At 45.8% G+C, this 15,576-nt stretch overlaps 1 protein-coding gene across 1 annotated transcript in view; it reads left to right on the top strand.

Moving 5' to 3' along the window:
- LOC147902659 (mediator of RNA polymerase II transcription subunit) overlaps positions 1-15,576 on the top strand; it is a 182,867-nt gene that overhangs the window by 47,656 nt on the left and 119,635 nt on the right. Inside the window, 1 exon segment of the mRNA XM_087373683.1 lies at positions 1,851-2,107. Within this exon segment, the coding sequence (XP_087229809.1) occupies positions 1,851-2,107 (257 nt within the window).

The raw sequence follows: 15,576 nt of genomic DNA, 5'->3' as shown, positions 1-15,576 counted from the left end.
GGAGGGACTGATGTAAAGAAGCAAAAAAGAGCATAAACGTTCACCTAGGATGCTTGTATAGTTGAATGTTATAGGCATGATATAACGTCCAGAGAGCCGAGTAACGAAACCTGCAAAAGAATGATCATATTTTGGCTTGGGGGAATATCTACCAAATAATGAGAAATGCCTACCAAAGGAAAGCCTGGGAAAATGAGCATGCTGCCACTTGGGTTTATGCAAAATTGACCTAGAGAGGGGTCTATAAGTTGATCAAGTCTCTTTGTGGACTAAACAGTCACTTAAGTCTTGGTGCACAAAGGTAAATGCTTTCATTCAGTCATCTGAACTACAGAAGGCTGACTCAGATTCCAATCTACTGTTATGTGAAAAAAAGACACTTCAATAATTGCCATTCTCTGGGCTGATGATCTCATCATAACATAGAGAACAGATCAAGGTTGTATTCAAGCACTTTGAGATGACAGGTTTGGGGCAGTTACCCTACTTTTTGGGTATTGAAGTATGACAACAAAATGCATAGTTTTTGTGAGCCAGAGCAAGTACTCAAAAAGTCTATTATAGAAGTTTCTAGTGCAGGATGCAAGCCAATGTCCTCTCCATTAGAGAGATGATAAAAATTCAAAGCACATGATGGAGAGGAGGATGTGGCTGCTACTCACAGCAGGCAGGTAGTATCTCATGACCTCTAGAACAACAGTAACTTGTGTCATCCAAGGGCCAGCCATTGGAAGGCAGACCAAAAAATTCACAGGTATATCAAAGTCAAAATTTATTTCTGGATGTTTTGAGGCGAATCCAAAACCTTACAGCTGCAAGTGGTTTTGTGATATTGATTGGGCAGCTTAAATTTTGGAGAAATTGAATTCTAACATGAAGGAAATAATCTCTATGGTGTTAAATATAGAACATAGAAGCAAGCAGATGGAAGGGGGAGAGGTGCAAGTCAAAAGGATGTACATTTGTGGTATGAATGATATGAATTCTTGCAGAAGACACAGTGTATGGTATCTGAATTGATGTTAGAATTCTTTACAATCGGAGCAAGCAGATGGAAGGCGTTCAATGTGCATGTGGGAGAGGTGCAAGTCAAAAGGATGTACATTTGTGGCATGAATGATATGAATTCTTGCGGAAGACACAGTGTATGATATCTGAATTGATGTCAGAATTCTTTACAATGGCTTGGAGCAGCCAGGCAAACACATTGGGGATTATATTAAAGTTCTAAACTGCAGCAAGGGCAGAAATTGAACGATTAAGTGTTCCTTTTCTACGTGTAATAACAACACTCTTGAATTATAACAGCATTCCTTTTCTATTGCAATTACAACCTCGATTGCTCTAGAATAAAACTACCCTAGGGTTGCTTTTAGGTATTGTATTCTGGGAATTTGGTCGTGAAGGGTCTTCAATAGATGCTTATAGAGCCTTTCATTTGATTTTGATATAGCCTCTATAAGAAATTGGTCAATCTAGGTGAATGATTGCATGCTTTTATTTGTTTTTGATATTCTGAGAAGCTTTTGCAGATGTGAATAGTTGGAAGATATTGAAATGCCCTTTGTCACACCATTTCTTGTGAATTTACTAGATGAAACATTGTTGAATTTGGTCGTCTATAGGTCATGAAGGGTCTTCAATAGATGCTTATAGAGCCTTTCATTTAATTTTGATATAGACTCTATAAGAAATTGGTCAATCTAGGTGAACGATTGCATGCTTTTATTTGTTTTTGATATTCTGAGAAGCTTTTGCAGATGTGAATAGTCAGAAGATATTGAAATGCCCTTTGTCACACCATTTCTTGTGAATTTACTAGATGAAACATTGTTCTTTTGTGGCATCAGCAAACATAGGCACCTCATCCAGTACAGCGTCAGATGGAGAGGCAGTTCGTTGGCAAGAGTGGTTGTCATTCGCTGATCTCTTCTTCTTTCTCGTCCGACATGGGTATTTAGACATTCTTGAGTTCATTGACATGCTGTCTACACGTATTTCCAATGGGGAGCACCAAATCATTCGCAGCAATCATGTGACTTGGTTACTTGCTCAAGTGTTTCGGTTGGATCCAGTAACTTCAGCTATGAATACCGATCCAAAGAAGGTAAAGCCCTGCTGAAGATGCATCTTTGTTTTGGACAATTCATGAAGTATTAATGGTGTTTTGCATATGAGGAGCTTACAGAAGCTCGTAAGTTTCCTTTTGTACAATTGTGGTATTTACAAGTAAAATGACTTTGCCGCTTGGAGGACATACTTTGTTTTAGAGTCAGAAATAAGTTTTGGTTCTGTAAACACCTTACAATTTGTGCCATAGGAGGAACACCTCTGTTTCCTAAGAAGAAAATGCCAAGTCAGAAATTTGAATGCCACCTCCTTGTCTGCCAGACTTATCAGCACTCAAATTTTTTGATAATTTGTAATGCCACATCCTTGTCTGCCGGACTTATCAGCACTTAAAAGCTTTGATAATTTGTAATGCCAATCTTGTACATTTCGAGTTCTGTGGGATTCTACTTTTTTGAGTAGCTGTTGGACTGGAGAGAAACAATAAGTTTTATTTGAACTTGAATCAAGTGGCAATTGTCTTATGAATATAAGTTACAGTCTTTTATCATGTTGCTTATTTTTGTTTTAAAAAAACATGATTATGTTTTTCACTGTATTTGGCTTTCTTGTGTGGTTCCTTCCATTCCATGTCCCGCTGCCTCAAAGGTGAAGGCTGCGATAAGTGAAGGCATTATGCGTAGGAGGTAAATGAAGGCAGCAATAAGTGAAGTGTGCCTGAAAGGAGAGTTGGTGTCAGCAAGCTGGGGATCAGGACGATAGAGAAAGTCACAGGCAGTGTCATTTTTGGTCAGACAAAATGGGAAAGTTGAAGTAGGGTTAGGCTATTGGGCTTGGGTAACGGCCAAGTACAGAAAAGTGTGGCATCCTGTGGTCAAGGGAAATGCCAAAATACAAAGATCAGAAATATATGGGACAAAAGTTTTTCAATTGATCTATCCTCTCCTGGTTTGAAGTCAGTCAAGAAGGCCAGGTATGCATCTCATTGTTAAGGAGCAGACTATGTGCTGAAAATGAGCAGGTCACATGCTAATAAAGATTGGCAAAGAGAGTGGCCATATGAAGTAACAACCACTTTAAAACGTTGTGGCACATGGAAAATTTGCACTTTTCTTATTGGCAAGTAATATCAAGACATCTAGAAATTCTCAAGCAGATCCACGAAGGAGGTTAAATCTCTTGAGAGAAGAATTTGATACGTCGGGAGAAGTTTATGACATACAAAAGTAGGCTTCATTCAAGCAGAACTTTATGATGGGAACCAGCTGACCGCAAGTAGCATGCAGCAATAGAGACCTTGATGAATGGGAAGAAAATTTGTCATTTGTCTTAACAACCAATAGTGATGAAAACACAGATCAGGGGTGTTGTGCATGGGAAGATAGTTTTTATAGTTTATTGAGTATTTGTGCGAGATTTCCATTGTTTTTGTGGTAAAGGTCCAAAAAGTGCCTGCAAAGTTTCCAAGTGCACACTTCAACTTATTCCTGCTGGTCTCAAAGCCCCCAAATCTTTATCCCTATTTTTCTCAAAGCCCCCAAATCTTTATCACTATTTTGCATTGTCATGAGAATAACCTGATTGTCCTGGTACTGTTGCTATGTGCCTTGGTTTGTTGCTTCCACATCCTTATATTTGACATGTAACATTCAAGATCCTTGTCTCTGATTACTGATGTGCCTCTGGGGAAAGCTGCTAGCCTGGTATTGTAAGTTTTGTACCGAATGATCAATAATAACATATGCTTCCCTACCCTGTATGCCATCTCATTTCCGTGTCAGATGGATGAAGCTTTCATTTGCCAACTTAACTGCAGATATTGTGGCTACTCTCTTTTTCTTTTTTGTGTGAAGAATCTGAGAGCCAACTCAGACTGTGAACTTGAAATGTGGCCTTGAGTACTGTATTTCCCATGATTTACGCATTAAAATGCAGAAAGATTGTATATGTATTCCTGCCTTAGATTTGAACGTGCAAAATTTCAGAAGGATCACAACTCAGATTGCCTTGAGTACTGTATCTGCCATGATTTACGCTTGAAAATGCTGAAAGCTTGCAGTTTTGCACTTAGCACAATGCTTAAGGGGTGCTGGGTGGGGTGAACTAATCAGCTCACCCTGTGACCACACAGCCTCAACATCTTCCAGCAAGCATGACATAGGTGAGCATGCCATGGTGATTGTTGACTACGAATTGTATAATGCTGCTAACATGTAGACTGCATTCATTAAGTATTTGTGCTCAGAGTCTTTGCGGAGGCAGTATACCTGATTCCAGATTGCCAAAGGAAGCATTCACTTAGACTCTCCATGCTCATGATCCCTCATGCAATGTGCTCTTTGTAGGCAAATGGGGGTGATGGACGAATGCAAATTGAAATGAAGCAGACAATGCATTCATTGCTCAAACGTAGCACAGTCCTTGAAGAAACTGGCGATTCATTCATTGCATCAACTCTAAGCAAGACAATCACAAATGGCATAGGCTCGTCCCTTTCATAGACTCACACTCCAGTCTCATCATCTCCTAAGTACTATATGCCTATCCTTAACCATTTTTTGCAATGCCACAATTCACGCAAAACACTGAAGGACAACCACACTCTCAACAACTCAACACTACAACAAGTGGAACAACTTGAACGGTTGGAGTCGTGGAATTAGAACCCTTCTACAATGGACTACTTCTGATATACTCTTCCCCCTCGATGCTTGGTGTGCATTTCATTCCAGGCGAGTCAACTCTGTTGTTGCCTTTCCACTGCCGTGTAGATTCTCTCTCGAGTTGGGCTGGGCTTCTACCAAAATGTGTGGCATGATTCCTCTAGGTGTCTTCTGCTCGCAGTATGGTGCCTTCTTCGCGATTCGGTTCCTCAGGGCGGATTGGTCCATTTGGTTTGTACATTGGCGAATGGGTTGCCTCGTTTTGCATTCGCTTTCTTTGACACGTCACTCGCTTTTTTTTGACACGTCACTTCACTAGACCCCTTCGTTCGGGGGTGTTCAACATTGCCTCCCAATTGTGGCTGTAGCCGTGTCCTCACGGCTTCAATGTCTCATTATTGGGTACGATGCACCTTCGTGTGTTTTGGCTCCACCTTGGAGTAGGTGGATTGCTCCACTCCTTCCGTAGATCTTAGATTTGCATGGCCTCGACTTTTGAGACGTGCATCATGTAATATTGATCCTTGTCCAATTTCTAATAAGATCCATTCTCTATTATTTGGGGTTTTGTTAGGTTTACAAATGTGTCTAGAAGAGTTGTTTGGTGACCTCTGTTATCTTTCTTGCCTTTGCAATCTGGACTTTGATGGCCATGCGCCAATCTTGCTCAGTTTTCATGGGAACCTTGACTGCAATTTGAGATGCCAACTCCCTTGTTTGCATCTCCGAATGCCTTGACTAATGGGCTGCTAGCAAGGTTTGCTACCTTGTGTGAGGTGCAACAAGTTGAACCTCAAGATTGGCTTCAGTGTCATTCTTGGATTTGATCTTAGGCTAGCCATTGATTGGTCTCTCGTGTCCATAGCTCAACAATACATTGTTGCTACATGAGGATGTCGGTTGCCGGTTTGTTTTCTTGATGGATGTGTTTTTAGGCTTCCACCCCTTGAGTTGGCCATGTGCTGGTGGGGGTTCGCTTTGCTGTGTAGCTCCTTTGATCACCGAATCCAGATCCTCATCATCTTTTCTTCAGTTCGGAAGGGTTGATGGGTCTGGTTAAAAGCTGTAGTAGCTGCTCCACTTTGGCTTGGAGCCCATGTCTTTGCTGCCGAATGTTTTCAAAGATGGTTGATGCCTCATCATTGAACTTTGTTCGCACTTTTGTTAATTTTGTCCCAGAGACCAGTGCTTTGTCCATGGCTGGATCCACTTGGGCCTTAAGAATTTGCACTTGGGCTTCAGGTTCACATTCTCCTCTTGATTTGATCCATATGTTTGGCGGTCATGTCAGCCTTGTGCTTCCTCTTGCTCATGCTTCGTCTACGCCAACTTCTCTTTGAGTGAACCAATTTCTTGGTTTGCTTACTCCTCTCTTTGGGTTGTTTGGCCCATGGCTTCTTTGTATTTTCCCCTTCCTCATTCTTCCATTATGTGTCCATGGCTGTGCATGCCATCCGGAGTCTTCGGATGTTGGCGTGTGCTTGTTGCAAGCTTGCATTCGGTGACATTAGGAGACTAGAAGTTCTCATGGACATGTGCCATCACGTTGATCACTTGTCATACAAGCACAAATAATTAAGTGCATGTGGAAGTGATGATCTCGATTTGAGGATCGTCGGCAAGCCATCATCATATGGAACCCACATCTTAGGTTGTAGATAGTTGCCGGATGGGGTTCCACTCCCTTGTGCATCAATGAGGAACTCGCAAAGATGTGCCCCAACGCGACACGTTTTTGTTTTTTTGTCAACCTGATAGTTGATGTGCGAGGTGAGCACGTTGGCATTGTTGAACTTTGCTCCTCTAGATGCCTTGAGCGCTTTTTGTATTAGTTGCCTTAGTATTCATGTTTTCAATGCTTGGATTTGTTTTGATAGAAACCAAAGGAAGTTGCCGTTCCTGATTCTTCACCTTGCTTGTGATGTAGCCTTGACCTTGCAGCAAGGCTCGCCTAAAGTTCGTCACAATCGGTATTTGTTCATATTGGTGATTCGTAGTCTTCATTGCAAGCTTGAATATCGACGACACTTCTTCTTCGTTGATGGAAATTTATCTCTTTGCAACTTGGAAGGTCTTTGTGCCGGACTCGTATCTATTAACTGTCTCTTTTGCTACGTCTTGGTCGAAGACTTCTTTCCAAGGCAACTCCTTAAATGCCCAAAGATTGGTTCGTTGAGCCAGTGTATGGCTGCTGGTGGCCAATTCCATTCTGGTGGTGCTTAGGTATTGATTAGCTTTGTTTTCTCCACTATCTTGGCTTTCTTGGGTGTCGGTATATTTCCTTGTTATTTGCCAATGGCTTCCTCTTGGAAGAACGCCTTCCATGCTGTAGTGTTCGGCTTTGCTTTTCTAGGGTTGGGTGGTGCAAATTTCGAAACACTAGAGAAAAGTAAGAGCAAACGTGAGCCTGTTTGATTTTTGAAAGGCTAGGAGGATGCACAAAGCAATTGTGAAAGTAGATTTTGATCATGGAAAAAGAATGCACACTAGTGCGGAAAGCTCACACTTCCCTCTTTACTGCAAAGTCATTGCCTATTAAACTCATGATGGCTTCTTCATGAGAGTTGCTCCTTTTGTGGCATCATGGGCTTTTAATGGATCCATCTTTTTAAGAATCTTGGCTAGATTTGGCCCTCTCACATCCATGATCACGTCAATTTGTGCCGTGATTTGATGTTAAACAACCAATTGCCAACTGTGTCCATTTGGTTGCTTACTGTGTGTCCCTCCACTCCTACAAACTGAGCTTGGGACCAAAATTTTTTGATCTTTAGTCCATTGATTGGTTTTGGCAATTCATCTCTTTTGGTTCTTTGAGTGTGATTGTTCCATTCAAAATTGTTCTTGATTCTGTATGGCCCGATCCATACCCGAAGAAGATTTGATTTTCTCGCCTAGAGTGGGGCATTGTAGAAACAAAGCTAGGATGCCAATTTTCTTTTCTTGATGTGGTGCTTGTGCCATGCCTTCCTCCTCTAAACTATGCTTTGTGACAAGGCTGCCCTTAGCCACGATTCGTTGACAATTTGTCCAATCATTTGTACAAGGCGCCATTCTTGTGCTGGTCTTCCACCCTTAAGTTGGGCACAATGATGGACTCAAGACCGAATTCCAACACGTAGTGACTTAGTTTATGATCCTAGTGTTCATTCACGATCTTGTGAAGAATACTTTTCAGCACTTTGATTGTGGTCTTTGCTTGACCATTTGCCTTGGGTAGTAGGTGGTTAAGTTCTTGTGTTGAATATGGATTTACATCATCATGATTTCTATTAGTGAGTTGATGAACTAAACTCCTTGATCCAACATGATCATATAAACCCAGATCTGCATGTGTATGTGTACCTGCATCTCTGGTCACGTTGAGCTGCTAATGCCATAGAAGATGCTAGCGCCAACCAAGGTAGTCTACGTCGCGCTACAGTACAGGAGCCATAATCTCGCACGTAGTATGATAAGTGATAGTTTGGAATGCCGCATCTAACTGCAATGGAGATGCTCCGAACTCAACCTGAATGATCTGATGGGGAACATATTGCTTATGTGGATCATTCGTGATAACACTTGTAATCTCTCCACTCAAGTCCACTCTCTCTCTCTAGTCGTGCAAGGGAGGCGTATCCTATACTCAGGCGGGCCTGCATCACTGGTCTCATCGTGAAGATAGGGCCAGAAAATAGAAACCTCAAGTACGTGTATGATGAGACAATCTCAACTAGTGACCTGCCAAAAGTAAACTACTCTCTATGTGCAATTGCTCTGGAGGTGTTGAAGATCATAACCTTGGTTTTACCCAGGTTGACCTTCAAGTCATTGGACTCACAAAAAGTAGTAGTGCATCTAGGTGTCTCCGGATTGGAGATATGGAGAGGTGTCGACGGGGGGAGGTACGGAGGTATGACTCCGAGCTGTGGTACTTACAAAGAAGGACGAAGGTACGGACTAAGCATTGCGGTACTGACGACGAAGGTACAGATAGAGGTACGACAAAGGTAGGGACGGGCTGTACGGTATGGGGAGACGCTGAGCGGATGTACAAGGAGAGGCTGTATGGAGAGGCTGAACGGTTATACGGAGAGGCTAAGCCGCTGTACGGAGGAGGTACGGGGAGCCTGAGCGGCTGTACGGGGGGGGGGAGAGAGAGAGAGAAAGAAAGAAAGAAAGAAATTTTATTAAAGGTCCACGGAAGGCCATACATGGCCTATGGGACACAAAATCATCCGAAAGGAAAATACATCATCAACGATGCGCCAACTAGGTGGCCTCATCGTAATACCGCTAAGATGCCAAAAATGGCTACAAAAATCCTAGATACAAAATGAAATGAAATAGAGTACCAAAATTACCTAGATACAAAATGTAAAATATGAAATATGAGGAACATCGTCTTCCCTAAGGGGTCTGTGATCCAAAGAAATGATGGAAGTCATGGCCATCGACCATGCCTCCTGCCATGAGTGTGAAGATCTGGGCAAGTGTCAAATGGGCTGCTGGCGGTGCCAAGTCTCCATGGAGCAATCTCCTCCGAAAATCTGCCATCATCCTCCGTCGTCTAGAAATAAAGCGACGGGTACGGCCTCTGTGTAAGATCATCCTGCGGTGCTGCCGGATCATGTCATATGTACATCCTCGGGGTGGAACCATCGGTGCTCTCTGGCAAGATGGGCTATCTCTGTGCTCATGGTCCTGCGCCTCGTCCTGCTCCTCATGAATAACCAGGTCTCTGGCAGGGATGCGACGGTGCTCTCTGAGGAATCTCTCTCTATATCTGGTGATCTCCCTGATGCTAAGCAATACTGATCCTCATACTCCATAATCTGAGAAAGAAAGAAAGAAAGAAAGTGTATTATTGTCCACTAGATGCCAAAATGGGCCCATGGGACATCAAGAACTCTGCATACAAGATAGCACAAAATCAACGTGCCCCAAAGAAGAGGCATCGTCGAATATCATCTAAGTGCTACGCAATATAATGCTAGTGAAAGTACATAATGTCAAATCTGAGCCTAAATACAGAGTAAACTAGATGCACGGAAACCGCCCCCGGATGCAAAATGGGGGGGATGAGCACAATATGCCAATGCAAAGATACAAGTCCAGGTGTCAATGAGTCTGAGAACCAAAATAATACTGGAAATCCTGTCCATCGACTCTGCCTCCTGCTATGAGAGTACAAATCTGGGCAAAGGTGAGGTGAGCGGCTGGTGGGGCGAGATCTCCATGAGTAAGTCTCCTCCGAAATGCTGCCATCATCCTGGATCGTCTGGAGATGAAGCGGCGAGTACGTCCCCTATGTAACAAGATCCTGCGGCGTCTACAAACCATCTCATATGTACATCCACATGGTGGAGGCATGTGTCCTGTGTGGGCTCTGCCGTCCTCGTGCTCCTCCTGGTCTCTGTCCTCTGGTATGGCGTGTGTCTGAGCTCTATGAGGCTGGGCTCTATCACGCTCCGGTCTGTGCTCTCTGAGGTAGTCTCGCCGAAGCATAGTGGCCTCCCTGACATAAAGGGCTAGGCAATGCTGATCCTCGTAGTCCATCACTCGTGAGAGAGGTCCAAAGCCATCCGTGAAGAGACAGTGGAATCTACCTCTGATCTCATAATATAGCGGGCATCTGCAAATGAAGTGCTCCTCTGACTCCACCTCTCCCATGGTGCAACAAGGGCAGATCCTGGTCTCTCGGCCTGGTCGCCGTCCATCCTCCATGCGTCGCATCCTACCAGCCTCTATCTCGAGCTGATGCGAAGAGACTCTAAGCTGGCCGAGGGCAATCCTCAGTGAGTGGGACATGTGGGTACCTGTATAGCCTGGTGGGATGACAAATCCATCCTCTGAGATCCGAAGGAAGTGGTCACGATATGTGGCCATCTTCACCGGAAGCTGCGTGGGATAAACCCAAGTGCGATACGTATGAAGCTGCAGCAAGTTTGCTCTCGTGACCTGGCTAAGCTCGTGGCGAGTCAACTCGAGATGAGGGGCATCTATGCTGTATCGGAACGGAGGCAGTCTATCCATGTCTAGTCCAAGGGATGTGAGCCACCTAGTGAGTCTGAAGTACCAGCAGTATCGGGTCCCTGATCGTGCCAACTCCATAGAAGATGCAAGTGCTAACCATGGCAACCGAGCTCTGCCTGCTGCTGAGTCTCCAAACTCCCTGACCCTGTGCAGATACATGACCGACTGAAACGCTGCATCCAATGCAAGGGGAGTAGCTCCAAACTCTGCTAGCATGATCTCGTGCGGAACTGTAGCCTTGGCCCTAATGAGCCGAGAGAACATGATGATCTGTAACCTCTCTACTCGTCTCCAATCTGCAGCGCCGAGGTCTCCTGCCCAGAAAGGAGCTGCATACATCGCAGCTGGTCTCACCAATGTATCAAAAAGCAAGGATTTCGTATCGGGATGCTGAAAGTGGGACTGAAAACACTGACGCTCAAGATGAGCCAACGAAGCATACCCTTTACTAATCCTATCTCGTGCTGCATATGTCATGGTGAAGACCGGTCCCCTGAAAACTGCCCCCAAATAAGTGTACTCTCTAACAAGCTCAATGGGCTGTCCGTCATAAGTGAAGTAAAACTCATCCATGCTGTAAATACGATCAGAGGTGTTGAAAACCATAACCTTGGTCTTGCCAAGGTTTACGGTCAACCCCCTGTCCTGGCAAAACCTGTGGAGTGCCTCAATATGTGCCTGGAGGCCCTGAGCAGTAGAGGAAATGAGAACCACATCGTCCGCATACAGGAGGATAGGAATGGAGGATCCTGAGAGAGTAGAGCCCACACCACCTGTCATCTGTACAAACATCTCTAGCTCATCAATGTATAATCCAAAGAGAGTGGGAGAGAGCGGGCAGCCCTGCTTCACCCCAATCGTGCTGCATACCTCCTCTGAGAGCCCCTCACGTGTCCGAGCCCGACCAGTGACCCTCTCATACAAAGCCATGATAGCCCACTGTATCTCTCCACTAAAGCCCATCTGGCGAATCCTCTGAAACAATCTGAATCGCGGAACTGTGTCAAATGCCTTCCTGAAGTCCACGAAGCAACAATAAAGCCGTTGCCTTCGTGACTTCGCCTCCTCCACCAGTGCCCTAAGTGTGAGGATGTGGTCAAGTGTCGAATGATCCCTACGGAATCCAGCCTGCCCTCTGGCTCTGAGTCCTGTCGTCTCGGCATGGTCATTTATACGGCTTTCCAAAACTGATGCAAAGATCTTGGCCATAACGTGGCCGATCATGATGGTCCTGTAATTCGACGGCTCCATAGGGTCCCCCGACTTGTGGATAGGTACTATGGTATTGCCTAACCAGGACTGTGGTAGGCCTGTACAAACAGACTCATTGAAGAGACGGGAAAGAACAAAATCTAAGGCATCAATCCCATGGATTACATACTCCGCTTGCAATCCATCATGATCCTTAGCTCTCCCGTTCTTCAATCGGTGGACTGCTGCACGGACACTCTCTGGTGTGAAAAGAATAGATGAAGCTGGCCTAGGGGAATGGGATAAATCGATGGCTGGCTGATCTGGAACATCATATAGAGCTGAAGTATATGCAGACCAGACACGTGGATCTGTAAGGGGGCTCTGAGACTTCGAGCGGAGGAATTTTCGCCAGAATTCCTTGGAGTCACAGCTGAAAAGCAAGCTTCTCAGCTCCTCCTCATTCTGGGCTAGAAATTGGCGTTTCTTGCGCCTAACCAACCACTTGTAGTCTCTCTTGGTTTCGGTAAGGAGGGGAGACTTCTCCTTGGTCTCAAGGTGAAGTTTCCTGCGGAGTTCCTTACACTCCTCGTCATACCAACCGTTGCAAGGAACAAGACCAACCGGTGGGGGACTAGACGAATGACACGTGGCAGGGAAGGACATGTGGGCAGCAGAAATGAGTGAAGAATGTACAAGTTTCCACCAGTCCTGCGTGGATGGTAGAGCATCTAATAGATGAGGACGGAGTAGGCGGCTGAGGTTCTGGCTATATACATCATCGAACTGGTGGTCGAAATGAACCTCATAATAGGATGTGCGGTCGTGATGACGAGGGGGGGGTGGGTCATGGGAGACATGAGTCAAAGTAAAGTGGATGAGTGCATGGTCGGCAGAGGGCATGAAGGGGCTAACAGTAAGGCTATGGATGGAAGGGACTAGAGTCGGGGGACCTATGATGTAGTCGATCACGCTAGTGCCACGCCCAGAAGCAGAAGAGAATGTAGGCATGGAAGACTGTGGCCACCTGGACAAGCCGTTATAAATGACCATACTGTGCGAGGTGAGGAGCTCCAGTAACTGACGTCCCTGATCTGTGGGCTGTACTGTGCAGTCTGATGAAGTCCGACAGAGGCTATCATTGTGAGATGCCGGAAGTATGACCGGATCCTCCATGAAGTCATAAGTGAGGGCCTGTCTGTTTGAGGTCCTCGCGTTGAAGTCCCCTAAGAGGATGACTTCTCCGCGATGTGAAAAATCTGCAATGTCCGCTGAGAGATCCTCAAATATGGACTGGCCTGGTCCAGTGGAAGAATAAAACGACTGCGCCGGGGGAAAGTAGCAAACTGCAATAAAGAGATCTCGCTGAGAGGCTCTGCGGTGGATGCGTACCCACAAGAATCGGGCATGTGAATCCGCTCTCTCCACTGTGATGATCCGATCGAGATGCTCTCTGTACAAAATGGCCACTCCTCCAGATCCTCTCACTCCAAATGCTCGAGTGTGCTGTCTGAAGTGCTGTCTGAAGGCAGATCTCCATGTATATCCTGTCACTCGTGGCAAAGGTCTCTTTGGACTCTCGTGTGTCTCTGTGAAAAAGATGATATCTCTCCCAAAGAAAGCCCCCCGTAGATTGCCTGGCTGTGCTGTAAAAGAACCATTGCAGTTCCATACAGCGATGCGTAGACTATCTGACAGGTGGTGTGTCCCATGAGCCCTGTCCCGTCAGGCGGTCGGAGCAGGAGGTGGAGGTGGGGCCATATCTGCTGGTCTGTCATCCCTAGGCACTGTGGGAGCACGCCTCAAGGTGCCTGTGATGAGTCTGCCATCCCTGATCACTGCCCACTTGCCCTGAGCTCGGGCTGCGTCTCTCTGAGGCAAGAGCGCCTTGCGCTCCTCAACCTGTATCTGAGTCAGATCCTCGTCCATGGAAATCTGTGGGTGGTCTCTGAGTGTCCCTCTCCTCCTGAGGGCAGCTAGACGTGCCTGGGCATCTCTGAATCTGATAATGAGGGGCTGCTCTCTAGTACGATCTTTCCCGACTCGGTCCAAATCCGTGCCCAAATAAACAGTGAAATCTGCCACGGATCTCATAATATAAAGGGCATCTGCAAACAAAGTGCTCCTCAGTCTCCACCTCCCCCATAGTGCAACAAGGACATATCCTAGTCTCTCGCTTGGGTCTATGTCCGGTAGCTGTACGACGCATCCTGCCGGCCTGAACGTCTAATCTGTGGGAAGATACCCTGAGCTGGCCCAAGGCAATCCTGAGTGAGTGCGACATATGAACGCCGATATATCCTGGGGATATGATGAAGCCATCCTCTGAAATCCTGAGAAAATGGTCACGATATGTGGCCATCTTCGTAGGAAGCTCCGTGGGATGAACCCAAGTGCGAAACGTGTGTAGCTGCAACAAATCTGCCCTGATAACCTGGCTGAGCTCATGTCGAGTGAGAGGGAGGCGAGGGGCATCTATGCTGTATCGAAATGGTGGCAGCCTATCCATATCCAAGCCCAGCGAGGTGAGCCATGTGGAGAGTGTGTGGTACCAACAAAAAGTATGAGCTCTCTCCGCTAACATCTGCGAGGATGTCAGTGCTAGCCACGGTAATCGTGCTCTGCCTGCTGCTGAGTCTCCGAGCGCCCTGATCCTATGCAAGTACGTAACTGACTGAAATGCTGCATCTAGCGCTAGGGGTGTAGCTCCGAACTCTGCGAACGTAATCTGATGCGGTACCGTGGGCTTCGCTCTGATCAATCTGGAGAACATGATGATCTGTAACCTCTCTACTCGTCTCCAATCTGCAACCCTGAGATCTCCTGCCCAAAAGGGGCTAGCATACATGACTGCAGGTCTCACCAGCGTATCGAAAAGTAAGGACTTCGTGTCGGGATGCTGAAAATGTGACTGTGCGAGAGAGAGAGAGAGAGAGAGAGAGAGAGAAAGAAAGTGAGAGCCTGAGCGGCTGTACGGGGGGAGAGAGAGAGAGAGAGAGGGAGGGAGGGAGAGAGTCTGTCAACATCCACTGGAGACCAAAAGGTCGATGGGACAGCAAGAAACCCTCTAGTACATCTGCTTTAGGGAGGGCACATGGCAGCTCCCAAGGAGTGCAAAAAGCAACCGGAGAGAGAGAGAGAGAGAGAGAGAGAGAGAGAGAGAGAGTCTATTAACGTCCAGTGGAGACCAAAAGGTCTATGGGACAGCAAGAAACCCTCTAGTACATCTGCTTTAGGGAGGGCGCATGGCAGCTCCCAAGGAGTGCAAAAGCAACCCCAATTTATTTAGAGTACATACATAATAGTCTGAAAGAGTAATCAGCCATACATCAGTTTAAGACTGGAGGCTTTTGGTTTTGATTTAAACTCTCTGATTAGGGCTACGCCTTCACGGTAAATAGCTAATTCAGGTGCCTTATTCTTGAGTTGAGCTTGTGTAAGCTCCTCAGCTATCCATACTTTGGTACCCTTCAACTTGTAAGATTGTCGAAGAAGCTTGAGTCGCATATCTTTTGACTATAGTGTAAGGATTGCATGACCTTTGTAATGCATAATAGAAGATGGCCTGGAGTCGTCATCATCCTGCTCATCATCATCCGTCCATTCAATGTTGGGCAAGCCTGCTTTGATCTTT

The sequence above is a fragment of the Dipteris shenzhenensis genome, chromosome 4 (assembly GCF_047967505.1).
Source record: "Dipteris shenzhenensis isolate YYH24624 ecotype China chromosome 4, Dip_SZ_1.0, whole genome shotgun sequence".
In the NCBI taxonomy this organism is placed as follows: domain Eukaryota; kingdom Viridiplantae; phylum Streptophyta; class Polypodiopsida; order Gleicheniales; family Dipteridaceae; genus Dipteris; species Dipteris shenzhenensis.
The sequence above is the reverse complement of the archived record's forward strand: the minus strand, read 5'-3'. Positions and strand labels throughout refer to the sequence as shown.